This window comes from Trichosurus vulpecula, chromosome 2, assembly GCF_011100635.1.
Source record: "Trichosurus vulpecula isolate mTriVul1 chromosome 2, mTriVul1.pri, whole genome shotgun sequence".
Lineage (NCBI taxonomy): Eukaryota > Metazoa > Chordata > Mammalia > Diprotodontia > Phalangeridae > Trichosurus > Trichosurus vulpecula.
Genome location: NC_050574.1, coordinates 233,053,014 through 233,080,482, shown reverse-complemented (window position 1 = coordinate 233,080,482; position 27,469 = coordinate 233,053,014). Strand labels below are relative to the sequence as shown.

General features: G+C 38.4%; 1 protein-coding gene across 1 annotated transcript in view; it reads left to right on the top strand.

Moving 5' to 3' along the window:
- Window positions 1-27,469, top strand: part of PDE11A (phosphodiesterase 11A) — a 485,178-nt gene that overhangs the window by 245,984 nt on the left and 211,725 nt on the right. The window contains exons 6-7 of the mRNA XM_036745320.1: window positions 13,005-13,137; window positions 26,190-26,265. Of these exons, the coding sequence (XP_036601215.1) occupies window positions 13,005-13,137; window positions 26,190-26,265 (209 nt within the window). The remainder of the gene's footprint in view (window positions 1-13,004; window positions 13,138-26,189; window positions 26,266-27,469) is intronic.

The window sequence follows — 27,469 nt, the reverse complement described above, 5'->3', positions numbered from 1 at the left end:
CACAGCTAGCAAATATCTGAGGCCGGATTTGAGCTTGTCTCCCTGACTCCAGCCCCAGTTCTCTATCCATTCCTATCCATTACCTTTTGTTTTGTATTGTTTGATTAAAAACAATATTGTTCATATAAAAAATTTTAATAAGCAAAAACAGTTGTATGCTTAGCAACTGGTTACATTTAAGTTAATTTCAATGCATAAGCATCAATATTATTTTAATCTTTCCCCAAGTCTCCATCAGTGTTTTTTTCTCTATTCATGCTTCTCCTGTAACCATAGTTAGGATATACTCTATTTTTTTAGATCTGCTTTTTAATGTTGCATTATTTCATAAAGATCTTTGCTGCCAAAGAACTTGTTTCATGACCTTTACATGATGATTGAAAACTGTAGGAGACAGTTTAGTGCCCCGGTCATTGAGTTAACCTAGTTTCTCTCTCCATGGACCTTAGCCCATGTGTCGCAGTGGTGACTTGTTTTTTTTTTTTTTTTTGTTCTCCTAATTGAAATAGGACTTCAAATAAAGTGGCCCAGTGAGAGTTGTCAGGGAAGCCCCAGGGGAAGAAAGGCTCACCTGGCGTTCAGTAATAAAGAATGAGGCTGCTCTTTTTGAACAAAAGTTCAGGCTTGATCCCCAGTTAGAAAGCAGTTATCCACAGAGCCAGGTACTGCCTAGAGCTCAAAGAGCAATCTTTGTAATCTCGGTGTGGCAGGGATTGGGTCTGAGAGAAATGTTTATTTCTCTCTTATATTAATAACCAATAATTCATTGAGATTAAAATTTTCCCTTTTTTTATTTCCTCCTTCAGAAATCAGCCTCTTGTAGGTTATTCAGCCAGCTGCTGAAGGACATTGCTGATAGATGGGATTGTCCAACTCCTCAGGATACATGATATCTAATCTTGTTTGGAGACCCCACCCAATTGAGGAAATTTGGTTCTGATTAAAGAGAAAAAAGAATCTAATCTAGGTAAATTCTGACCCGTTGTATTCTCTTCTGGCAATCTGGAAGAGTGGGAGTGGGGATAGATCCCTTTGTCTCGATTGCCTGAGGGTGGGGGTGATCTAGGAGTAAGTGACAAAATCAAAGTCATGTCCCTCAACCCCTCATTAGAATAGATCCACTTTTCATTATAATATTCATTTTCTTAGTAATTAGTAGCCAATCAGAGCTGATTGCCGCTGTCAGAAACACCCATTCTTCCAAGGACATATAAGCATTGAGGAGGTTCCATGATTCCTCTTTTGGTTTATGAGAGAAATGACCATCTTTTTATTATTCACTAGCCATAATCAATAAAATTATTAATTACCCAGAAACTAACTCTTGAAGTTTTTATATGTCACAGATCCTATGGAGATTCTCTATGTTGATCTGTCCCTTCCAGTGTCTCAAATAATGATAACTATAAATAGCATATTCTTCAAATATAAAGAATAATAATTCTACAAAGGTGGGGTATGAGAGCTCATATCAAATAGAAAATGCTCCTCCATGATTACACTAGTCCTAGGCTGTGCTTATATTGATACTTCTGTTCTCAACTCAATAGTTTGGTTTTTTTTACTTAAACCATGGACACTTCATTAGAGATTTCCAGCAAACTTTATTTTTTTATATACTTTTGTATTAGCTTATTTGTGTACATGGTACATCCTATCAGGAGAACATGAGCTCTGTGAGGGCAGAAGCTATTTCCTTTTGCCTCTCCCCTACCTAGCATAGCACCAAGCAGATAATAACTACCTAATAAATGTTTCTTGAATAGAATCTTGGATGTACTTCATGAGTCTATCAGAATGATAAATGGCTACTGTGTGCTTTTAATATGCTTTGTTGTCATTTAGTTCTTATTCAGTTGCCATTTTGTTGTTGTGTCCAACTCTTTGTGACCTCATTTGGGGTTTTCTTGGCAGAGATACTGGAGTGATTTGCCATTTCCTTCTCCAGTTCATTTTGCAGATGAGGAAACTGAGGCAAACAAGGTTAAGTGACTTCCCAGGATCATACAGCTAGTGAATGTCTTGAACCTGGATTTGAACTCAGGAAGATGAGTCTTCCTGACTCTGGGCCTGGCACTTTTAGCCACAGCACCTCCAGGCTTCCCTTTTAATATACTAATATACCTTAATAAATATTGAGGCAGCTGGATAACACAGTGGATAGAGCCTGGGCCTGAACTCAGAAAGTCTTGAGTTCAAATCCAGCTTCAGACACTAGCTGTACAACCTAGAGCAAATCACTTAACCCCTGTCTGCCTTAGTTTTCTCAACTGTAAAATAGTAAGTGAGATAATAATAGTATCTACTTCATAGGATTGTTGTAAGAATCAAATGAGATAATATTTGTAAAGCAATTAGCAGAGCCTGGCACATAGTAGGTGCTTAATAAACACTTGTTCCCTTTCCCTTCCCCTCTAATGAGAATAGAGAAGAAAACTAAAGCTTTAGTAAAAGAACAGAAATATAACATTTATATAGAGCTTGCTATGTGCCAGGCATTATGCTAGGCACTTTACATTTATTATCTCATTTAATCCTCACAACAACGCTGGAAGGTAGGACATCTGCTTATATATACATGTGCACATACATATTCAAAAGTGGAATGGGCTGCTCCAGGAGGAAGTGATTTCCCTGTCATTGGAATTCTTCAAGCAAAGGCCTGATGACCATTTGTTGGGGTATTTTGAGGAGGGGAATCCTTATCTTGTTAATGTTGGATTAGATGGCTTCTAAGGTCCCTTCCAACTCTAAAATTCAATGATATGTAGACATATATATATAATATATACATATACATGTATATATGTAACATATATACACACACATAAATACTTTACACTCATATATGTATGTATATGTGTGTGTGTGGGGGGGTGTTATGTACATATGAAGGGCAGCTAGGCGGCACAGTGAATAGAGTGCCAAGTTTGGAGTCAGGAAGACTCATCTTCATGAGTTAAAATCTGGTCTCAGACATTTATTAGTTGTGTGACTCCAGGTTTAACCCTAATCCTGTTTGCTTCAGTTTCCTCATCTGTAAAATGAGCTGGAGAAGGAAATGGCAAATCACTCCAGTATCTTTGCCAACAACACCCCAAATACAGTCACGAAGAATCTGACACGACTGAAAATGATTGAACAACACACATAGATGTATAAATGACACACTGCCTCCTTCATGTATTTTGTACTTTATTATTTAATGACAGTTCTTTCAGAGAGATTTCTAAAGAGAGCCAGTTAAATGGTTTTTCATGCAACTGTCTGTACTAAACATTTGGGGGGGGGGGTCGATATTGGCTGTTGCAAAATCTGCAAAAAATAATAGACTTTTCCCTAAAAGTTTTTTGTTTGTATCTTTGGATTATATGACTTAAAATCTCCCTTCTCTACACTACTCTACAACTCACCAACCTCTATGTCTACCATAGACTGATTGGCTTTAGCCCCATGGGTGACTGTATTTCATGAATAATTTTGTAAGCTTAATATGACAATATTATTACATACTTATGAAAGTTGATACATATTTGTACATGGAGCTCTCTTTGAAGTCCATGGGCATGCCACACGTGGAATATAGTCACAGATGAATGAGGATCTAACCTTTAGTCCTTTTATGTAAATGCTACTTCTGGGGGAAAGATTCCAAAATCCAGTGACCACCAAGATTACATTTTTAACCCTATAAAATTGTGGTTTCTTAGACTTGGAGTTCATTTTAGGTAGTAGCAAATCATCTGAGACCAAGTCCTTTATGTTATCCAAACACACACACACACACACACACACACATATGTGTGTGTGTACATGTGTATACACACATACATATATACACATATACATACATACATGTTTGTGTGTGTGTGACTTCCATTTCCTTGAGCCTTTAATCCAAAGATTTACTATGATCCAGTGATATTGGTCTCCCTACTGTTCCTCATGTCTATGAGCTCTGAATTTTCACTGGCTATTCCCCATGCCTGGAATTCTCTCCTTCTCCATCTCCATCTCCATCTCCAACTCCTGGTTTCCCTGACTTCCTTCAAGTCTCAGCTAAAATCCCCACCTTCATCAAGAAGGCTATCCTAGCCCCTCTTAATGCTAGTAGCTTCTCTCTGAGTTGTTGCTGTTTTTGTTGAGTCATTGCAGTCACATCTGACTCTCTGTGACCCCATCTGGGGTTTTCTTGGCAGATACTGGAGTGGTTTGCCATTTCCACCTCCAGCTCATTTTATAGATGGGGAAACTGAGGCAAACAGGATTAAGTGACTGGCACAGGATAACACACCTAGTCTGAGGGTCACATTTGAACTCAGGACCTCCTCACTCCAGGGCCAACATTCTATCCACCGTAGCTGCTTCTCATTTTCACTATGTAGATCTTATATGTACATAGTTGTTCCATATTGTGTCCCCTACTAGACTATGAACTCCTTGAGGGCAGTGACTGTTTTTGCCTTTCTTTGTATCCCAGGCACTTAGCATATAGTAAACTCTTAATAAATGCTTGCTGACTAACTTAGCACTAGGAACTCTTTAAGATTCTAAGTTACAAGAAAGGTGCTGACCTGCGGCTAGTAGCAGGGGTTTCTTCATCAGGAATTTCCTATATCCACAAAATCACAGGGCCAGTCCCTATCCTGATCTGTATGTGCAAGGTCCACTGGGGTCAGAAAGACAAAAGCAAAATTGTCCTTGACCCCAAAGAGATTCAATTCTACTGATGTGCAAGTAGTAGGGAGATAGCTTGCATATATAAGCAAATACAAAGTATATCACCCACCCCCCAAAAAATCAATTAGGTCACAGATCTATGGAAGTGTTACAGCACTGTTCTTAAAGTGCATTCTAGGAAGCAGAGAACTGGTTAGAGACACATAATGTGGTGGCCCTTTTCTTTTAATTTCACCTCTGTAGATCAGCATTGGGAGAGATTATTGAGTAAAAACTGCTATTGTACTATCAATTTGTGGATTGTGACTTCACTTTGAAATGGCATAGGAAAACTTTATTGGATCATGAGTAGTTGGGAAAGGATTGATTTTCAACACCCTGGTGACCTTTCACTAGTAAGTAAAAAATAACATAAAATACAGAATATTTCATTGGGCTAAGAATGATGAGAAATTTCTTTCTGCCTCTGGGGTATCAGAAAAGCTCAAGCAGATTTTGCCACTAATTTCCTTTCTATTGACAGATACTGCATCCCCCTACAAACACTATATTTCACCATCACTACACTAATTTAGAGTATTCTAGAATCTTCTTCATTCTCACTGTCAGCCTTTGATGCAGTTTTCAAATTATAATAACTCTCCTTATGGTGATTTCAGTTAGGTCCAAAAATATAAACATGAATTCTTTGTTCTTTTATGACTCTAACATAGTTTTTGGGTTGTTGGGTTTTTTTTATTTAGGGAATTACTGTAGCAACACAAATGGAGAACGTCTTCTGTGAATTAGTTTTAGAAAGTTTCTTCAAGGTGCTGAAAGGTTAAGTGACTTGTCTAGATAACAGTTATAGGCATGACACAAAGTCAGAAAGTAAAGCTCTCCAGCAAGTTGAAGATGGTGGCTGGAAAGCAAGGACTTGCCTAGGGCTCTCCCCCAGGACCCTCCAAACACCAATAAAAATGGCTTTGAACAAATTCTAGCACTGCAGAACCCATGAAATAGCAGAGGGAAGCAGGGCTCCAGCACAGGACAGGCTGGATGGGCACTGGGTAACGTCTAAAACTGGGAATGGAGCGGAGCAGAGCCCAGCATGGGCTGCACCTGAACCAACCAGACTGGGAGCTGGGCAGAACAGGCCCTAGTTCCCTGAATCAGTGAGCTGTGACAGTTACCGGACTTCTCAACCCACAAACACCAAAGACAACAGAGAAAGTTAGTGGGAAAAGCTTCAGGGGACAGAGTGAAAGGAGTTTCGGTTTGGCCAATGCCATGGGGGCAGCAGAGGTGGTGCAGCTACAGAACTACAGCTGCAGTTGCTTCCTGCCCCAGGCCCACCTGGTGGGAGGAATTAAGTGGCAGATCAGAGCAGGAATGCAGAGCCTGCTTAAGATCTGAGTCCGGTCTGAGTTGGCAGTTCTTGGGGGAGAAGGAGCACTGGTGTGGCAGAGCTTGCTGTGATAAATAGCTCTAAAAACAACGGCACATCCCCCCAGCCTTGGAACAAAGTACTCTCTACACTACAAGCAGTCATAATCCGACAAAAAATTCAAGGGTCAAGCAGTTGGCTGGGAACATGGCCGGACAGCAAAAACGGACTCAGATTCAGACTCAGACATTGGAATCTTTCTTTGGTGACAAAGAAGACGAAAACATACAGCCAGAAGAAGTCAACAAAGTCAAAGAGCCTACAACAAAAGCCTCCAAGAAAAACATGAACTGGTCTCAGGCCATGGAAGAGCTCGAAAAGGATTTGGAAGAACAAGTAAGGGAAGGAGAGGAAAAATTGGGAAGAGAAATGAGAAGGATGCAAGAAAACCATGAAAAACAAGTCAATGACTTGCTAAAGGAGACCCAAAAAAAATACTGAAGAAAACAACACCTTAAAAAATAGACTAACTCAAATGACAAAAGAGCTCCAAAAAGCCAATGAGGAGAAGAATGCCTTGAAAGGCAGAATTAGCCAAATGGAAAAGGAGGTCCAAAAGACCACTGAAGAAAATACTACCTTGAAAATTAGATTGGAGCAAGTGGAAGCTAGTGACTTTAGGAGGAATCAAGATATCATAAAACAGAACCAAAGGAATGAAAAAATGGAAGACAATGTGAAATATCTCATTGGAAAAACCACTGACCTGGAAAATAGATCCAGGAGAGATAATTTAAAAATTATTGGACTACCTGAAAGCCATGATCAAAAAAAGAGCCTAGATGTCATGTTTCAAGAAATTATCAAGGAGAGCTGCCCTGATATTCTAGAGCCAGAGGGTAAAATAGAAATTGAAAGAATCCACAGATTGCCTCCTGAAAAAGACCCCAAAAAGAAAACTCCTAGGAATATTGTGGCCAAATTCCAGAGTTCCCAGATCAAGGAGAAAATATAGCAAGCAGCCAGAAAGAAGCAATTTGAGTATTGTGGAAACACAATCAGAATAATCCAAGATCTAGCAGCTTCTACATTAAGGGATCAAAGGGCTTAGAATATGATATTCTGGAGGTCAATGAAGCTAGAAGTAAAACCAAGAATCATCTACCCAGCAAAGCTGAGTATCATGCTCCAAGGCAAAATATGGATTTTCAATAGAATAGAGGACTTTCAAGCTTTCTCAGTGAAAAGACCAGAGCTGAATAGAAAATTCAAACACAAGAATCAAGAGAAGCATGAAAAGGTAATCAAGAAGGAGAAATCATAAGGGACTTACTAAAGTTGAACTGTTTTGTTTACATTCCTACATGGAAAGATGATGTGTATAATTCATGAGACCTCAGTATTAGGGTAGCTGAAAGGAATATACATATGCATATACATACATATATATATATATATAAACAGAGGGCACAGGGTGAGTTGAATATGAAGGGATGATATCTTAAAAAGTAAAATCAAATTAAGGGATGAGAGAGGAATATATTGAGAGAGGGAGAAAGGGAGAGATAGAATGGGGTAAATTATCTCACATAAAAGTGGCAAGAAATAGCAGTTCTGTTGGGAGGGAAGAGGGGGCAAGTGACGGGGAATGAGTGAATCTTGCTCTCATCGGATTTGACCTGAGGAGGGAATACCATACAAGCTCAATTGGGCATCTTACCCCACAGGAAAGAAGGAGGAAGGAGATAAAAAAGGGGGGGGATGATAGAAGGGAGGGCAGATAGGGGGAGGAGGTAATCAAAAGCAAACACTTCTGAAAAGGGACAGGGTCAAGGTAGAAAACTGGGTAAAGGGGGATAGGATAGGAAGGAGCAAAATATAGTTAGTCTTTCACAACATGAGTATTGTGGAAGAGTATTGCATAATGAGATATGTGTGGCCTATGTTGAATTGCTTGCCTTCTTAGGGAGGGTGGGTGGGGAGGGAAAAGGGGAGAGAATTTGGAACTCAAGAGTTTTAAAAGAAGATGTTCAAAAAAAAGTTTTTTGCATGCAACTAGGAAATAAGATATACAGGCAATGGGGCATAAAAATCTATCTTGCCCTACAAGAAAGTAAGTGAAAAGGGGATGGGTGAGAGTGGGGTGACAGAAGGGAGGGCTGACTGGGGAATGGGGCAATCAGAATATATGCTATCTTGGGCTGGGGGAGGGTAGAAATGGGGAGAAAATTTGTAATTAAAACTCTTGTGAAAATTAATGCTGAAAACTAAAAATATTAAATAAATATTTTTTTTAAAAAAAAAGAAAGTAAAGCTCTCCTTGTCCGGTGAAATTTGGAATTTGTCACAAGAGCAAGTCTTAGCTCTTCTGGTATGCCTTCTGATCACTAAAGGACTTTAGTGGAGTTCTATGCTCCATAACGGTTTCTGTCCATAAATGTCATGTTAGAAGCTTGTGATAGAATTAGCCCTCTGTATGAGTTATATATTTGATAGAAGGAAAGAATTTAGAACTGGAAAAAAACCTTGAAGATTCTACTCTGAAGGTTTTTTAACAAATGGTCCATGAACTTTTAAAAAAGTTTTTGATTTCTATATTTAATTATTTTCCTTTGTAATTCTACATATTTTATGCATTAGAATTCTCATTCTGAAAAAGGAGTCTATAGGCTTCACCAGACTGCCAAAGGAGTTCATGACACATAAAAAGTGAAAAGTCCCTGATCAGACCAACTTCTTTGTTTTAGAGATGAGAAAAGCCCAGAGTGGTTAAGTAATTTTTTTCCAAAGTGACCCAAATAATAAGTGATAGAATTGGTATTCAGAACCAAGTTCTCTAATTCCAAATACAATCCCTTTGCTATTATATCTTACAGTCTCTTTTGAGGTGCTTTAAATATTCTGGAGACCACAGGATCATAATCTGGAACTGGAACATCAGATGTATAGCCAAGCTTCTCTTTTTATACTTGAGGAAACCTAGGCTCAGGCATTTCAAAAAAGTTAATACATTTTTATTGTCTTTTTTAATATCACCTAGATTTCCCCATCTTCCTTACTCTACCCCCTTTCAGAACTATCCCTTATAAAAGTGGGGTTTTTTTGGAAGGAAGGAGGGAGGGAAGAGAGGAAGGGAGGAAGGAAGGAAGGAAGGAAGGAAGGAAGGAAGGAAGGAAGGAAGGAAGGAAGGAAGGAAGGAAGGAAAGAAGGAAGGAAGGAAGGAAGGAAAGATCAAAAGGGTTAAGAGAAAACAGAAGTGCATGGTTTTTATTTTGATTTGTATGAGTTCACATAGGTAGTAAATGTTGAACGTGGGATTTGACCAGAGTTCTTCTGAATCTAGTTTGTGATTAAGGTCATGCATTGTTAAATACTGAAAATACATTCATATTTAGAGTGTTTCAGTCTTGTCATATGAGCTTAATAACAATTAGAAGAGTTACAATTCATTTTAGCTCCTTTGGTGAGGATGGAGAAAGACAGAGACAGAGAGAGGAGAGACAGAGAGAGGGAGACAGAGAGAGATGGAGAAAGAATAAAGGTAGGACAGAAGGAAGGAAGGAGGAAAGGAGGGAAGAAAGGAGGGAGGGGAAGAGGAGATAGGAGGGAGGGGGAGAGGGAAAAGAGGGGGTTTGGGGATTTTGCTACTCTCCAGATAATTTACTTTGTAAGTTATGAGACATATACCCAGAATTGAATTGAAAGCAATAAGTACAAAATTAACTTTTCTTGAAGATAAAAGGAATTACTCTGAAAGATTTGAGTTCAAAGTTGGGTAGATTTGCCTTAATAGTGGAATTGAGTAATATTTGGAAGTATAAAACAGATGAAGAGGGTCAGAATGCAACATAGTCCCCCAGAGTGATTAGGCAGCTCTCCTGATCTTCTCTGAGCACTTACTCTTCCTGACTGTTAATTTATGTGCCTGTGAAACTACATTAGATACTGTGGAATTGACCAGATCAGGTCCACAGACAGATAAATTAAATCATAGAGAGCCAATCACAGAAAGTCCAACCAAAATATTAACACTTTGTCTGGCTAAATATTATCATAGACTTTGAGAGTTGGAAAGGACTTCTGTGGTGATCTAGTCCAACTCATACATAAAAGGAATTCTCACTATAACATGCCTGAGAAGTGATTGTCCAGCCTCTGCTTAAAAATGCTGAAGGAGAGTGATCCCACCACCTTCTGAGGCAGTCCATTCAAAATTTTTTTATTTTACTATACACTTTTAATTTAATTTTTAAAAGTTTTTATTTTATTTTTAACATATGGAATAAAACAATCATTCCCATAACAGTATAATAAAAAGAGATAACTACACATGAAACTGCAAATCTATTATCTACAACTTACTATTCCTTTTTAATATATAATAAAGGAATATGTAAATTTTTTCCTTTTTTTCTCCCCCCTACCCTAGAGATGGCTACACACACACATACACACACACACACACACACAAATAAGTGTGTGTGTGTATGTAAAATCATTCTATACATACTTCTATTTATCAGTTCTTTCCCTGGATGCAGATGTCATCTTCCTTCATGTGTTTTTCAAATTTTGGATAGGCCTAATGGTTAGGAAGCCTTTTCTTGAAATTAGTCCTAGCTTCTTTTCATCTTCTGCCAATTGCTCCTAGTTCTGTCCTCTGGGACCAAATAGAGCAATCCTATTCCCTCCTCCATATGATGACCCATCAACTACTTGAAGATGACTATCATATCACCCTCTCTACCTCCCCCCTGTCATGCCCCTCCCAACTCCAGTCTTCCCTTCTCTAAGTTAAACATGTATATCCAGTTACTTTAACTATCTCCCATGGACTCAAGGCTCTTCACCATCCTGGATGTACTCTTTTGTATACTTTCTCGTTTAACAATATACCCATTTGACTGTTATAAATACTCCAGTTAGCTACAAAGGACCTTTGAAGACTCCATCTACATCCACAGAAAGAACTGGTGAATAGAAGAATGTATGGAATGATTTTACATATATATGTGTGTAAACATATACGTGTATATATATATATATGTATATATGTATATATATGTATATATGTATATATACACATATACATATTTCTGCCTAATGGTAGCCATCTCTGAGAATGGGGGAGGGAAGAGAAAAAAGAAATTTACATGATAACTTCATTATATATTTAAAAGGAATAGTAAGTTGTACATATTAGATTTGCAGTTTCATGTGCAATTATCTTTTTTATCATACTATGTTATGGAAAATCTTGTTTTATTCTATAAATTAAAAATAAAATAAAACAACATCTCCATAGATACAGCTGAAATCCTATTTCCTTTGTGAAACTTTCCCTGACTACTCCAGCCTAAAGCAATCTCTTCCTCACTCTTCTATCACTCCTTAAAACTTACTTATCCCTTGTCTTTGGTTCATGAATCATTATGAGATAATGAGATAATACCAAGTGAGACAATGTAGGTAATATAATGCATATACGTTATTCTATGTCTTTTAAAGCACTATATAAAAGCAGTTATTACTGTTATTATTATTAATGTGTCATCTCTTCTACTATCATGAACTATTATCACGTTTTCCTGTTCCGTTCAATTTTTTGTATATTTTTTACTCATCTTTCCAAACTAGATTGTGAGGCCCTAGAGGCAAGGAATCATTATTTATAAATTTTGGTTGAGTTGAAGCAACCTAATAAGTGAGATTTTCTAACTAGGAAATATGACTATATTGAGAAAAGTTATTTTGAGACTAAAAAGATTCATAGAAATATAACCAAAATATAGAGACAGTGAGGCACAATGGATAGAGGACTAGACTTGGCATCAGGAGGAGCAGGGTTCATATCCTACCTGTAATACCAACTTTGTGACATGGCCAAACCCTTTAATCTCGATGTGGCAACTCAGATAGAATTTACCTACTAGTCACAGATGAATGGTAATACTAATTGGTAAGTTTTCACGCTAGTGAAATTTCAGCTCCTTCATTTCTCATTCACAGTAACAGTCATAAACTGATTAGTTCAGATGTGTTCATTCCGCAGTATTTGGACTTTTGAAAAATAGCCGTTTCACTGTTTTTCCCAGGTCTTTAGTACATACGACTAAGACAAAAGCATTCATTCAATTTGGTTAATTAAATGGAGCAAGGAAGAGGGAGGAGTTAAGACACTTTGTTGATGTACTGATTTTAATGTTTTTTAATTTTAGTTCTTTAAAATAGATTTTGTTGATATTTTTAGATTGTCTAAATTCCTTCCATACATCTTCCCTCCCTCATCTCAGAAATCCATCCCATATAACAACAAAAAAAAAATTAAGGAAAAAAAGAGGAAGAAGAGGAAAAAATTATTATCAATCCAAATGATTATCTGAATTTTTTACATTTCATCTGAATGTTTTGGTCTCCTATAAACACAGTCAACAGACATCTAGTTTGTGCTGAAGGTGCAAATGACAAGCAGTGTGGGAGAGTTTTCCAACATCCTGGCAGGTGCTGGGTGTGGTAGTGCGTGTCTGCAATCACTTCTCCTGAGGAGTCTGAGGCTATCAAATCTCTTGAGTTTAGGAGTCTGCAGGGGGCTAAACCATTTAGGTGTCTGCATTAAATCTAGTGTGAATATAGTGATCTCCAGGGAGCAGGATTCTGGGAGGTTGCTTGAGGAGAGAACTGGTCAGGTTGAAAACAGAGCAGTTCAAAACTTCTGTACCAATCGAAGTGGCCCCGAAGGAGTCTCTGCTAGTTCTAGTCTGTGAAAATAAGCACACACAGTCTTTAAAAAAGCCTCTTTCTGGGGTATTGGCTAATGCTTTGTTACTAACATCACTCATTCCTTCTTAATTGTTATAGATAAGACTGTTATGGAATGTGTCTATGTAGTATACAGTCCACTTTAAAGCAGGATTGATTGAATTCTTTTTTTTTTCTCCTTGCCAAACCCTTCTGACAGTTTCAAAGACAGCATGGAGAAATCTTCCTATTCAGACTGGCTCATCAATAATAGCATTGCTGAGCTGGTAGCTTCCACCGGCCTTCCAGTGAACATTACTGATGCTTATCAGGATCCTCGCTTGGATGCCGAAGTAAGAGATGTTCTTTCATTTCCGTCTCAATTCACATTGTCATATTGCTGTGTGCACCATGTGTAATAACAAAAGCTAATACATACAGAAGAATGGCATTGCTGGGATTTTATCCTTTTGCTTTGACATCTTTTTAAGTTTAGAGCTCTAACATTTGCATTGGTGCCTGAAAGACAGATATATTTTCCAAATTCTGCCCTATTTCCTGGTAAGGTTGCTGCCATCTTTTCTGGTCTAATGTTATTTGTGCTTAACTGGGGAATAGTGTAGTTTTAAACTCAGAAAATTTGAATTTTAATCAATCAATAAACATTTATGTAACACCTACACCAAGCACTGTGGTAGGTGCCAGGAGATATAAGGACAAAAATGAACCAGCTTATATTCTAGTGGAGGAGACAACATGTACATATATAAATATACACATGATATACACAAGAAGAATCCAAGGTGGTTTGGGAAGAGAAAGCACGGGCAGCTCTGGGGATCTGAAGAACACAGCAGTCTGAATGAATGAATGAGTGAGTGAGTGAGTGAATGAATGAATAAATGAAAAAGCATTTATTAAGTGCTCAAGACAAAACTGAACTCATCCCTGATCTTGAGGAATTTATATATATATATATGTTTACATATACATACACACACACATATATACACATATAAACAGTAACTCTACATTATGCTGTGTTATGCTTATGTATCATGCCATGCATATGTAATGTCATATCATACAACATGATATGCCGCTACATGGCATGCACATGTCATGACATGCATGTGTCATAATATGCGTATATAATATGCTGTTATACTTATATGTCTTGTTATACATATGTAATGCCATGTCATAACATGCCCATATGATATGCTGCCATATGCCATGCAAATGTGCATATGTCATATTATGGAATGCTGTATTGGCAATCAAGATGGGCTTTTAGCACTTATTCAATCAAGTGCCCTTGAAGAGTTTGGCTTTTGTTTCCTTGATTAAATTAGGAGTCCTTAATGACCTCCTTGCCTCAGGGGAATGCCTAGTTTACATGGGTTTGAGTGACATGTTTGTGACATCAGAGGCTTTTAGACCACGTGGGCCTAAAATCTTAAGTAGCAGTTTTGAGACACTTTTAGGTCACATGGGTGAGTTGCATGTGTGACTCACCTTTGACCCTGAACAAGATATATAAACCCAGAGGTTGGCATTCTCTTGGAGACTCTCACTCCTGGAGGTGCGGGACTCTGGGCAGTCGCTCTAAGGGCCTCCTGGCTGAACTCAGATGTTGATGGTTCCTTGGTAACTATGAATTGTATTTGGTCTGTTTGTGAATGTATGTTTGTAATTTGTTCGTATATGCTCTGAAGTTCAGGGTGCTGGCTTTTTCCCTTGAACTAAGTAAATGATATATGTATATGTTGGATTAAAGTAAGATTGTTAACCCCTTAACGTTGCTTTCCTTAGTAAAGCAGATCAAAAGAACCTATGCTGGCAGCGTTCTTGTTGTTGGGCTTGTGTTGGTCTTTCGTCCCCACAACAGCGGCTAGCTGAATTGTTGCTACAAATGCGCACACGACATGCTGTCATACCTATATGTCATGTCATGCATATAGGATATGTTGTTATACATTGTGCCATGTTATATGCCATGTCATATCATATAGCACACCATTTTGGTGTTACATATGCTGTGTCAATCTATATGACACACACATGACATGCTATGTATATGTCATGACATGCACATGTGATATGTTGTTATATATTATGGTGCATCATGCCATGTTACATGATATGCCATGTGATACCTATATGTCACAGATTGTCATACTGTGTATGTCACATATGTTGTGTGTGACATGTTATGTTCAATTTCACTCCTTTCCCTGGGACTCTCCAGTAACTCTTATGGGAATTGGGGTTGTGTTTAATCTCCCTGCCATTGGTTCAAGCCTTCACTGACTTTTTGAAAATATATTATTCCCCTCCATGCCCTACGATCCAGTCATATTGACCTATTTGCTGCTTCATGTACTGTCTGTCTCCGGTGCCTAAAATGTGTGACTTCCTTGCCTTGACATATGTTTCCCAGCCATCTTTATGTCATGTTCCTGTATTCTGGCTGCCATCTCTAACCTGGCCCTTCAGTTCTGCTCTGCGCCCCTGGGCTTCCAATTAGTGAGCATTCACCATAAGTAACTGGCCCAGACTCACAATGTTGTTATTCCCTGGTGATCATTCTGTGCTCCTGGTCTCTAGCCTCTATCTCCAACTGGGTTCTCCAGCTGTGTGGGCAGAGGGTCCTATGTAGGTATATGTGTGTACACACACATGCATATATACACATGCATACATAGTACAATGTGTATAATACACAAACAATACACATGCATGTATATATGCATTTGTATGTGTAAATATGTGTATATATGTATATATGCATACGTGTGTATATATGTGTGTATATATACGTGTGTATAAATGATTTTTTCCCATATTAGGTACTCCTGGTGTGAAAACTTCCAATGCAATCATGGATTTTGCTGATCACCAACTTACAATATTAGAGAGCTGTCTAAGGCATGTAAGAGTTGAGTGACTTGCCCAGAGTCACACCTCTAGTATGTTTCAAAAGCAGAACTTGAGCCTAGCTCTTTCTTTTTCCAAGGCCAGCCCTCTGACCATTAACAACAAATGCTTCCCCTCAATACAAATACCATAACGGCTGTCATCAAAATAGCCCTTTAAGGTTTGGGAAGCAATTTACATACATTTATCATTTGGTCCTCACAATAACCCTAGGATCTGGGTACTATTATTATCCCAACTTTATGGATAGTGAAATTGAATTTCAGAGAGGTTAAATGTCTTCCCCAGGATTACACAGTTCTAAGGCAGGACACAAACCCAGGTTTTTCTGACTCCTAAAGTGTAGCACTTTGTCTAATTCTGCTTCACCATGTGATCCCTGTTCTTTAGAAGCTTCCATTCTAAGGCTGACTACCACATTATCAATGCTATCCGTATGTGTATGATAGGACATTAATTAATACCACAGTCAATCAATAACCACTTATTAAGCACCTATGGTCGTGACAGTGCACTAAGTGTTGTACAGGAACATTTAAAGATCTTTATATGTTTATATATATAATTGAATTTCGTAACAAGCATTTATTAAATGGCTTCTCTGTGCTGGGAACTACTATATATTTAAAAATTCAGACTCATAAGATCTTTAAAGAGGATTATCTAGGTACAAATGACATAATTAATGATATCTACTAGACATAATCTTTATGAGTCTTCCCAATGTTTTATTAATTCTGATACAATTGGCTTCAAGTTTGATTTTTCTCCCCTTAAGATGGGTCTATCTCTCCCAGGCTGGAAACATAGAGGGTACTAATATCCCATCTCACTATCGATGATTATGAGCAATTTGATCTGTTTCGTTCCTAGCATTGTCCTGTTCACTCCTCCTTAGGTAAACTGGTGGCCCTTGCAACCAGCGGTTCACCATACAAATGCCCAACTTAGTGCAGACATGTGGTAGGCAGAGTCCATTACAACTCAGAAACCCCAAGCTTAAGTAGCCTCCCTTTTCCTGGCAGTTAGGATGCACCTGCATCGGCAAGTTTGATATAATTTCACTGAGGTTAAGGGACTGTTTCTTATGTATCCTGGATCCTCTGAAGCTCCTGGAGCAGACCCTTTCCCAGAATAGTGTAACAACAATCTTGCTAGCAGCTGTTGTGGTGGTGTAAGACCAATAACACCCCCCACACAGGAGGGCTGCCAGCACAGGTTCTTTGATATGCTTTTCTAAGGAAAGCAACTTTAAGGGGTTAACAATCTCGCTTTAATCAAACGTACATATATCATTCACTTAGTTCGGGGGGAAAAGCCAGCACCCTGAACTTCACAGAAACACAAACAGAAATTACAAACATACATTATATAGACAGAGTAAGTAACACAAACCTGTCTATCCATAGCAATACGTAGTTACCAGAGAAGTACCAACATCTGAGTTTTTTCAGAGCTTGGGGGATCTTAACAGCTGCCCAGAGTCTCATCTAGTCAAATCACACTATACTCTTCCAATGAGTGAGAGCCCCAAACAAAATGCTAACTTCTGATTTTATATACCCTTCTTAGGGCCCGAAGGCTTCACACCTAATCAGAAAAAGGATGTGGGCCTGGGGCTTTGCACCTAGTAAGACTTAATCAAAGGCATTTGATTACTTTAGCATTCTAAAAGAGAAAACAGTAAAAACAAAAAAAAAAAGTCCTGCTGTAATTACCATTACAAATAGATGCACTGCAAAGATTCACTGCACCCCAACTACAGCTTGACCCTATGACCTCAACATGGAAAGCCGTCTTGAAATTGAAATGAGGTCTTGTACTGGGGTGTTATGACAGATTGAATAAGCATGTTTTTGTCATTTGACTTTTGTAATTTTTCTTACATCCTGGGTTTTAAGAAAAAGTATAGGTAAATTATGTGTTTGTGTAGTGATTATTTTACCAAGAAATTCTCCCAGTCATCCCCCAAAAGCCTTAATAAGCTTTTCTAGACAAGCTGGAGAGCTAACTCTCAAAAACTAGGAAATCTTTGATTGGCATTTCTTGGTTATCTAGTAAATATATTAGATGAAGTATCAAAGAGGAAAAATGTTAATCCTTCTCCCCTCCTCTCCTTCTCTTCACTCTCTCTCCCTTCTCCTCTAGTAGCCCACAGGATAGATGGGTATATGAGAAGCATCATTCCAGAGCGAGCTAAGGAGCATATACATCAGTATCGGTTTCAAGATAAATACAAGTGAGGTATCAAATAACCTGGCTACTGCTTTTTGACAAAAGATGCATTAGAGCAGGTGCAGTTCATGCCTTGGAACTACTTTTGGATAACAAGATATGAAGAATTTAAGTATGCCATCTCCTTGCTGGGTCTAAAGATCTGCTTTTAATATGTCATGGACTGATTAATGACAGCCATTTTACATTTGTTTCAAACTTACAGTCCATGACAATAAGGGGTGCTACCTGCCTTAGCTATAAAAATAAAGGTAAGAACTCTCGAGCACAAAGGGTGACAATTATTTTTTGTAAATTGGTCAGAAAGATTACATTTGCTGGGTTGGTTAGAAGAAATGGTGCTTGCAGACAGCAAAGAGTGGGTTAAAAATTAGGAAAACTGCATCTTTTCTAGAAATAGAATAAAGCTACGCCTTTGCAAAGGCTGTCCCCTATGCCTGAAGCATCCTCCCTTATCACCTCCATCCATTTCTTGCTGTTCCTCCAAAGTTTTACTTCTTATTGGAGGTCTCTGGGGAGCCCCTAAGTGGTTAGCACTTTCTCTCCACCCCCACAAATATACAGTATTTATTTATCCAGATGTGTATGATGTCCTTCCAGTAGAATGTACGCTCCACGAGAGTAGAGAGAACTTTGTCTTTGTATCCCCAGTACCTAGCCTAGTCTTTGCATATGAGAAGAGCTCAGTGGATTGGAATGTTGGGATGGGATATCTTGTACATGCACCTTCAAGCTGCCATACAGCTAACATTGGACCATAGTTCTATCATAAGATTAGTTTATACTTATTTGTGTATGTTGCTCTCTGATTTAAGACAAAAAGCATTTGAGGACATATACTTGGTTGTGAGAGAGTTTTTCATAGTGAAAGATTTGTGTTTAATTGCTGTGTTGCAGGACAGTAAAGGGAAAGGGTTCTTGCCAAAAATGGCTCATTACTGAAGAAGGGAAGCAATCTATCAGCATAAGATTTCTCCCTCATGTCTGGGGAATCCTTCCGACACATTTTGCCAGAGTGACAGCTGTCAACCCTCAGTGTACTCAGGGCCTAAAGTGACCTACAGAAACAAAGCCCTTAACCAAGAGACCGAGCCCACCTTTTCCTTCCATGTTTCCTTTTAAGATGAGATGAAACGGGCGACACAGTGTTAAGTTCTTCAAATGACTTCACAAGTTAAAATACTGTATAACCATTTTCCTTCAAGGCAGAAGGCTAATGCAACTGAAAACTAAATTGCTTTATCCTCTTAGAGAAGGCCAGTCTTTCAGATGTCTGGCTGAAAATAATCTCCAGGGGAAGAGCTCGCCCGGAGATATATGTCACCTTTTGGAACTGTGTTAAGTTTATCTGGGGATGTTTGATTTCTCTCCTCATCTGTGTCTGGGATATGTGCCCATAATTTTTCCTGGCTATCATAACCCTGTTGTTGCTTATCAGTGGCAAAACGTAAGGCACTCTGACTAAATACTCAGGGTTACTGCTCAGATGTTTCAAAATTCTAGGTCTCAGCACTGCTGGGAAAACTTCTTGCCTTCCTATGTTCCCTACTTGTAAACTGGGTGTAATATAAAACTGACTTCCCTGACCTGTGTAAGTATTCATTAGTTAGCAAGAACAATAGACAGTTAATCTCTCTCTCTCCTATACTATCAACCCCTAACAATGGATAATTTCCAGCATCCTTCTCTGCCACTCCAGCTGGCAGAGCTGGCAGAATGCTGATGAAGAAAATCCTGGAACCATACTTACGGCATCTACTACCAAATTGGTCCTGTAGCAGGACAATCGTTTTCATTTATCTCCTTTTGACTCTCGTTAATGCCTGATATGTGTGATGCACTAGCCTCAGGACCAAGGATACAAATATAAAAGTGGGATAATGTCATGATATGGGTGTAGGAAAGTTCATAATACCAAAATCTAGTTCAAGGAAAAACAAAGCACACAAAAGGACAGGAAAGCAAGTCAACTTTATTGCAAGGACACACTTATTACAAAATGAAGGACAGTCATGGCGGAGATTGGTCATATATGCTGGAAGTATCTGTATGCTGGAATCCCAGAGATGCTTGATGGGTCCAGCAGGACCAAGCACTGGGAGAAGGGAGCAAGGAGCCTGGACCTAGGGACCAAAGTTGATTCATGCTAATAGGTGGGGAGTGGGAAGTGAGGGAAGACTTCTGTAGAATTGGTGGCTAGTTAATATTCAGACTCTCAGCTGTCAGGAAAAATGGTTTTTGCTTATTACTGGAGGCTGCTTGGTGTTGCAGTGGGCAAAATGCTGGACCTAGTGTCAGGTAGACCTGAGTTCAGATCTAGCCTTAGACACTAACTGTGTGACCCTGGGAAAGTTACTCAGCCTCTGTCTGCCTCAGTTTGCTCATCTAACAAATGGGGGTAGTAATAGTACCTACTTTGTGGGGATGTTATGAGGATCAAATGAGATAACATATGTAAAGCACTTTACAAATTTAAATTTCTGCATAAATGCCATCTATCTATCTATCATCATTATTATTACTGCTTGTCTTACTATAATAGGGGGACTCAGGGGTTTTGAGATTTACTCTTGCCTTCTTCATTTAGCAAGGTAGGGAGGCTACTGTCCCTGACCTTGGGGAGCTTATGTACAATTGGGTCCCCCATGTATCAGAAAATTTAAGGAAATAGAGCAGCCAACCTAAGAAAGTTCTGGCCCTCACAGAAAGGTCTGTCCAGTGGAGACTATCAGACACCAACAACTTCAGAACACAACCACTTTTCTTCCTCTCAGTCACAGTCTTTGTTGTTGCTTCAATTCAGTTCTATAAACATCGACTGCTGTGTGCCAAGCACTGTCCTTGGTGCTGGAAATACAAAGTCACTGCGCCTTTGCCTTTGTATGAGATCTCCCAAGCTTCTGCCAAAGTACCTGAAAAACTATGGAGAACATGCTAGTTCCTTTTTAAAAGGTCTTACATTTTGACTTCCTATTTTGGACAGAAAAACTACCAGGTCTGGATGAAAAAAGTACTTATGAAAACATAGTTCATTAGAAAATATTTGTGGTGGCCCAGCCTCCATAAAAGTCCTGTTCTGATATGGTGTGAGGGTGACTCCAAGTCCTGGCAGACTATACCCATAGACCCCTGGCTCTGGCAAGTTCTATGCTGTCAATAGTGTGTGTCTATCAATTAAAGATTGACTTGATTAAGTGTGTGGAGGCTTTTCGCCAGAAGCTTGGCTAGCAGGGGTTGAATGTTTTTGGCCTCAACAACCAATGAGCCCATCTACTAAGAAGCAGAAGGAAGGGCTTGCCATCTGAGTCAGCAGTGAAAGTATCTATCCAAATGAAGCCGTGCATTTCAGATTGACTAAAGTATAGATGCTGAATATAGGCACTTGATTGAATTTGTGTTTCATTTTAGTGTTTTCCCTTGAGAAGGCGCATCTCTCGAGGACAAGGACTGTGACTCCTTTATTCATGTATGAATTCTGGAGATGATATGTTACCATGAATAGGAAAGAAATAGAGGCTAAAATTGGAGATAATAACAATGATATTGATAGCTAGCATTTATATAGTACTGTAAAGTTTGAAAAACATTTCATATGTGTTATCTCATTTGATCACATAAAAATTTAAGGCCTTTTAAATATATGCAATGCACCTATGTGTATGCCAATGCTAATAATATCTAACATTTATAGAGTGCTTTAAAAGAACTTTACATATATTATCATCTCTGATCCTCTTAGCAACACATTGAGTAGATATGATAATTATTATCCATTATCTTTATTTTATAAATAAAGAAATTGAGAGGCAAAATGATTTGTGTAAAATCGCCTTACTGCTGAGTGGAAGAAGCCTGATTCAATGAGGGTCTTCTGCCTCCAAATACCAAGCTCCTTCCACCATGTTATAATATGAATTATTTCATCCTCTTTTTTCTATGTCAGGATTGTCCATTATTGCCTTTGTCTAGAACAGGGGGTCTTAACCTGGAGTTCACAGACTCCCATAGTGTCAGTGGATAGATTTCAAGCACTCCATGAACTTGGATAGGAAAAAAATACGTCTTTGTCTTCACTAACCTCTAGCTGAAATTTATTATTGATGCCAATAATAAAACAATAACAATAGCATCTCTTTTCATTATTCTGAGAAAAATTATATAACCTTCACCAAGCTGTCAAAGGGATCCAAGACACAAGAACCCTAGATCTAGAAGATTTATGTTGCTAGCCATCTTCAATTTTATTCCAACTGATTGTTTGCTATAGACTAGGCCTTAATTTTATTGTTCAGTTGTTTCAATCGTGTCTGACTCTGTGTGACCCCATTTGGCAAAGATATTGGAGTGGTTTTCCATTTCCTTCTCCAGCTCATTTTGCAGATGAAGAAACTGAGGCAAACGGGATTGAATGACTTACCCAGGGTCACACAGCTAGTATGAGTCTGAGACCGGATTTGAACTCCGGAAGATGAGTCTTCCTGGCTCTAGGCCTGGCATTCTATTCACTGTGCCACCTACAGGCCTAGGTCTTAACCAAAGAAGATAAATCAAGGGTTTGTCCTAAGGGATTGAAGTTTAAAGAGTGTAAAAATTTAGCACTATTTCAGCAGTAAGGAAGAAGTGAATTCAGCACCTCCATAGTAGCACTAACTCCTCTCATGGAGCTACCTATGAACTAAATTTTCAATCAACCAAACTTTGTCTTGATTATTGATGGTGTTGCTTTGACATTATGAATTACAAATTTTATTTAAGGACATTTCATACTGCTTACCTTGGGCACCAAAATTGCCAGACGTGGCTCTCCCCCTTTATGGTATCACAAAACAAGTGTATGTGTTGCAGTTTGCAGATGTCATTTGCTTTGGGCAAGTTTGGGGAATTCTTGAAAGCTAAGGTCTATGTATGACAACCTTCAAGATATGATAATCGTTTAGTCTTTCTTATAACTGTCATGAAGCTCATTGATTGAACTCCTGGAAATGAGTGGCCCTCTAGGACACTATGTTTTAAAATCCTTTGGCCTTCCTTTGGTGTAAGATATAAAACAGCATCTCAAAAGGGATCCAGAAATCCCAAACAAACATCACTGAATGACTCTCCAAGGTAGCACATTCCTTTTGCTTAATTTTGTTCCATTTGCATCATGGTGGAAAAAATTTCCAAAGTAGTCAGATACAGATTTGGGGTTGTCCCAACCCTCCTCAATCAAATAAAAGGAACAGACAACTGGACACACTGGACTTCTACATTAATGCTTTAAAGAGAAAAGATCCAAGGAAGAGGACAGAGGAAAGAAAAAAAAATCCAGCAACTAATAATAGAATTAGCTTTGCCCAGAAGCAAGGTTTATGATTATTTATTTGGTTTGATTTTGGGGGCTACAGGGAGGTCTCATTATTCACGATTCCCTGTCCCTTAGACTGTGAACTCCTTGAGAAAAGAGACTGTCTTTTACCTTTCTTTGTATTCACAGCACTTAGCACAGTGCCTGGCACATAGTAGGGGTTAATAGATGCCTGCGGACTGATTGACTGCCCCGCATACATCCCCTATCCTGTGGCAGATGCTTGAAATTTTAATTATATTTTATCTTAGAATCAGGAGTTAAGGCAATGCTGCTCAGAATATGGCTAATTTTGGTCAATGAGTATTTATTTAGCATATAGCAATGCCAAGATAAGAAACAGTTGTTGCCTTCAAGGAGCTTATATTCTGTCATTTCAGACATGTGGGATTCTTTCACCAAAAAATTAAGGCTTTTTAATATCTAATTTCTCTTTTTGAATATTGTGAAGTAAAATCTTGTCTGCGTTCAGGTTTTTTAGAGTGTAGGATTTAACCTAATTTTTTTCAGATAGCTGATAATTTAACTCTTTAAGCACAAAACTTCCTTTTAGAATACTAGACCTTTCTCTGCTTCTTAATCAGCATATATTTAGCTTATTTTTAACCTTTTCTTGATGAGTTAGAATTGCTGTCATGAACACCAGTTATTGTACTTTGGTGGCTTTAGAGAACTATTGGATTTTGTGGGACTGTTTGTAACTACACAACCTGGTGTTGGATCACTATCACTTTTAATTCCTGTACTTTCTCCTTAGGCCCTTTTCTCCTCCTTTGCTATTGATCTATGAAGACTCACTTCTGGCTGTTGTCTATGTGCCTGCCATATGATACAGGGGGAAGAATACTTGTATAATCATAGCCTTTTAAGTCTCAGTATACCTCCATAGGGGTGTCATAAAAACCAAATTGAGATAGCAAATGCAAGGCAATTAGTAACCCTAAAGAGCAAGATAAATGTCACCTGTTAAATGTCTTGATTCTCATCCATTGTGAGCTAAGAAACTAGGTAATCCACCTTATAGCTAACAGAATAACACTAGGTAACATTTATGTCAACCACGTTCCAGGCACTGCGCTAAGAACTTTTGACAAACATTATATGGTTACAATAACTCTGAAAGGTAGGTGCTATTATTATCCCCATTTTACAAATGAGGAAACAGAGGCAAAGGTTAAAAGACTTTCTCAGGGTCACACAGCTAGTAAGCGTCTGAGGTTAAAGTTGAACTCAGGTCTTCCTGACTCCAGGCCCAGCACTCTATCTGCTGAGCCATCTAGCTGCCAAAGGATCTTATTAGAATTATGTATAAAGTATATATAAATAAGCTCTGAATTGCCTAAAATACTCTCCTATGAGCTTTAATTAGTGCACAAGTAGTTGGTTGCTCATTTTTTTCATCCTGATTTTAATCCATCTTCCATTTTGGTGATGTTGAAAAATAGAAGAGTTTTAGATGGGTGAACTTTTACGATACTATTGCATGGCATAGTAGATAGACAGCTAGCCTCTAACACAGAAAGACCTGGGTTCAAGCCCTGCTTCTAACACATACTGTCTATATGACCCTGGGAAAGTCATTTAACCTCTTTGTGCTTCAAACACCTCTGGAAGACTAAGTTATAGAGAAAGTGTTAGCCTGCACTGGCAGAGGAGAGTTGACCCATCTGGGAGTTCCCTATGTCAATGAAATCACAGATTTAGTTCCTACCCACCCCCCCATCCTTATACCAGACTCTTCAGGCACCTTCATTTATCAGTGATGACAAAAGTGACTCAGGAGTCCTATGTTTGTAAATGCTACTAGCCTGGGCTTTGTTGTTGAGTTGTTTTCAGTAGCATCCAAATCTTCATGACCCCATTTGGGGTTTTCTTGGCAAAGATACTGGAGTAGTTTACCATTTCCTTCTGCAGTTCATTTTACAGATGAGGGAACTGAGGCAAAAAAGGCTAAGTGATTTGCCCAGGCTCACACAACTAGTAAGTGTCTGAGGTCGGATTTGAACTCAGGAACACAAGTCTTCCTGACTCCAGATCTGGCAGTGTATCCACTGAGCCACCTAGCTGCTAGTGCAGCTAGCTTGGAGCAAAATTATAAAATAGGTAGAGAGTTAGCGGGGCAAAGATGCCAGAGGGTTCTTGGTCATGTGAATGACCTTCAGGAGAAGGGTAACATCTGTAGCACCTCTAGTTTTATTGTCCAACCTGTTAGTAACAATAACCAATACTTTTATAGGACTTTCAAGTTTGGTCTACTCATGTGTAACAAGGTCAATGACCTTACAAATATTTATACAGAGACAGATGATTCAGAGATGACTCTTACATCGGTAACAATTTCCTGGCCATAAAAGTATAATCACTTTCATTTTTGTGGTGTTAATCATTTGTAATGAATTTATCTTCAAAACTCTGTTGTCCTTTGCAAACCATGTCTCTCTGCTTGGCAAGTAAGTCGTGTGTGTGTGTGTGTGTGTGTGTGTGTGTGTTTACATGTATATAGAAAACTATTTATATTTTATACATGTATTTATATATAATTTATTTATATTTTAATACATGCATACACATATAAATATACATACACATATGCATATATAGACATATGTTTGTTATGCAAATATAATGCAATTTGAGGAGAGGAATAACATGAACAACTGCCGGAGGAGGTGGCACATAAAATTCAGCCTTAAAATCTTCTGAAAGGAAAAGTTGAAAATAGATAGTTGAGTGTACGTGTATTTTTTTTTAAAAAAAATTGATTTAAATGTAGTATTTATTTTAAGCCTGCTCAAAAGATTTTTTACTGAAAATTGATGGGATTATAAGTCAGTATGAATGGTTAATATATATTTTAACACTTTAAAATGTTTTTTATCCTAGGCTGACCAGATATCTGGTTTTCATATAAGGTCTGTCCTCTGTGTCCCTATTTGGAACAGCAATCACCAAATAATTGGTAAGATAATATTGTTCTGGAATCAAATATTCTTCCCTTAAAGTTGGTTGGTATTATTATTCCTTCCCTTTTTTGAGCTCCAGAATTCACCAGTTTGAGTCTTATCCCATCTCGCATTTTCATTCAGACTCCATGTAAGGAATTCATGCCTCCTTCTGAGGAAATTAAGTATTTGTCCATTCATTCATCAGCAAATGTTTATTGAGTGCAAGGCAGAAATTCTTCATATATTTAAAATGCAGAGAAATAAAAGACATGCCAAATTAGTGCTACACCAGCAGGTATTTAGGCTTTTGCCAAAAAGATGTGAGATCGGCTGCATTTTCCTAAAGAAAAAGTGCACAGTAGCAGTCTGCTACTAATCTCTACTTTCAGATGTACTCCTAATCTTCCTGGCCAGCCAGACGTGCCTCTGGAAATCTCATCTGAGAAATCACCAAGTGTGGGAAGTCTAGTGATGGTACAGGGGCCAAAACTGAGCAAAAAACCACTAAGATTCTTCAAACTAGGACTAAAACGGAGAGCTTTTTCTCTGGGAGTAATAGGGATTGTCTTTTTTTAAAAATCCCTAATTTCTAACCGTATAGCTCTCTTTCCCTGGGTAGCTGTTTTCCTCTTGGAAATTTCCATAAGATTTCTTCATTAAGCTCCAGGGGAGCTTAATGACTGGTGTTTGGCGTTGGAATTCCATATTCTGCCAATTAGTGCTTAGACCTAAATTTGGAAATGATTTTTTTTTCTCATTCAATTACTCAACAGAATCAAGTGTCTTTCCATACTATGAGTGCATCAATCCCATGGGAAAAGATGAATGTCAAGGCAACAGGAAAGTGTAAGAGTTAGGAAGTACAGCTCTTAATACAAAACACTGAGCAAGACCATTTCAGACAGCTAATTATGCTGACGGGTAACAGAATGATGGCTAAAACTCTAGCAAACTGAACCAAGACAAACAACCAAATATTTTTTTCCTGTGTTGTGAAATCACATCATTTTAAATCAATAATATATCTGTAATTATTTCTAAATTGGGGCTGTAGTTCATTTAAATGTGAGATGCATGAAGTTCTTCATTTAACCCACCCATTCCTAGCAATATTCCACGAACTTAACATTTCTAAAGGTATAAGTCACTTTCTGCAAGGCAGCTAAGTGGCACAATGTATAGAGTACCAGGACTGGAGTTGGGAAGACTTATCTTTCT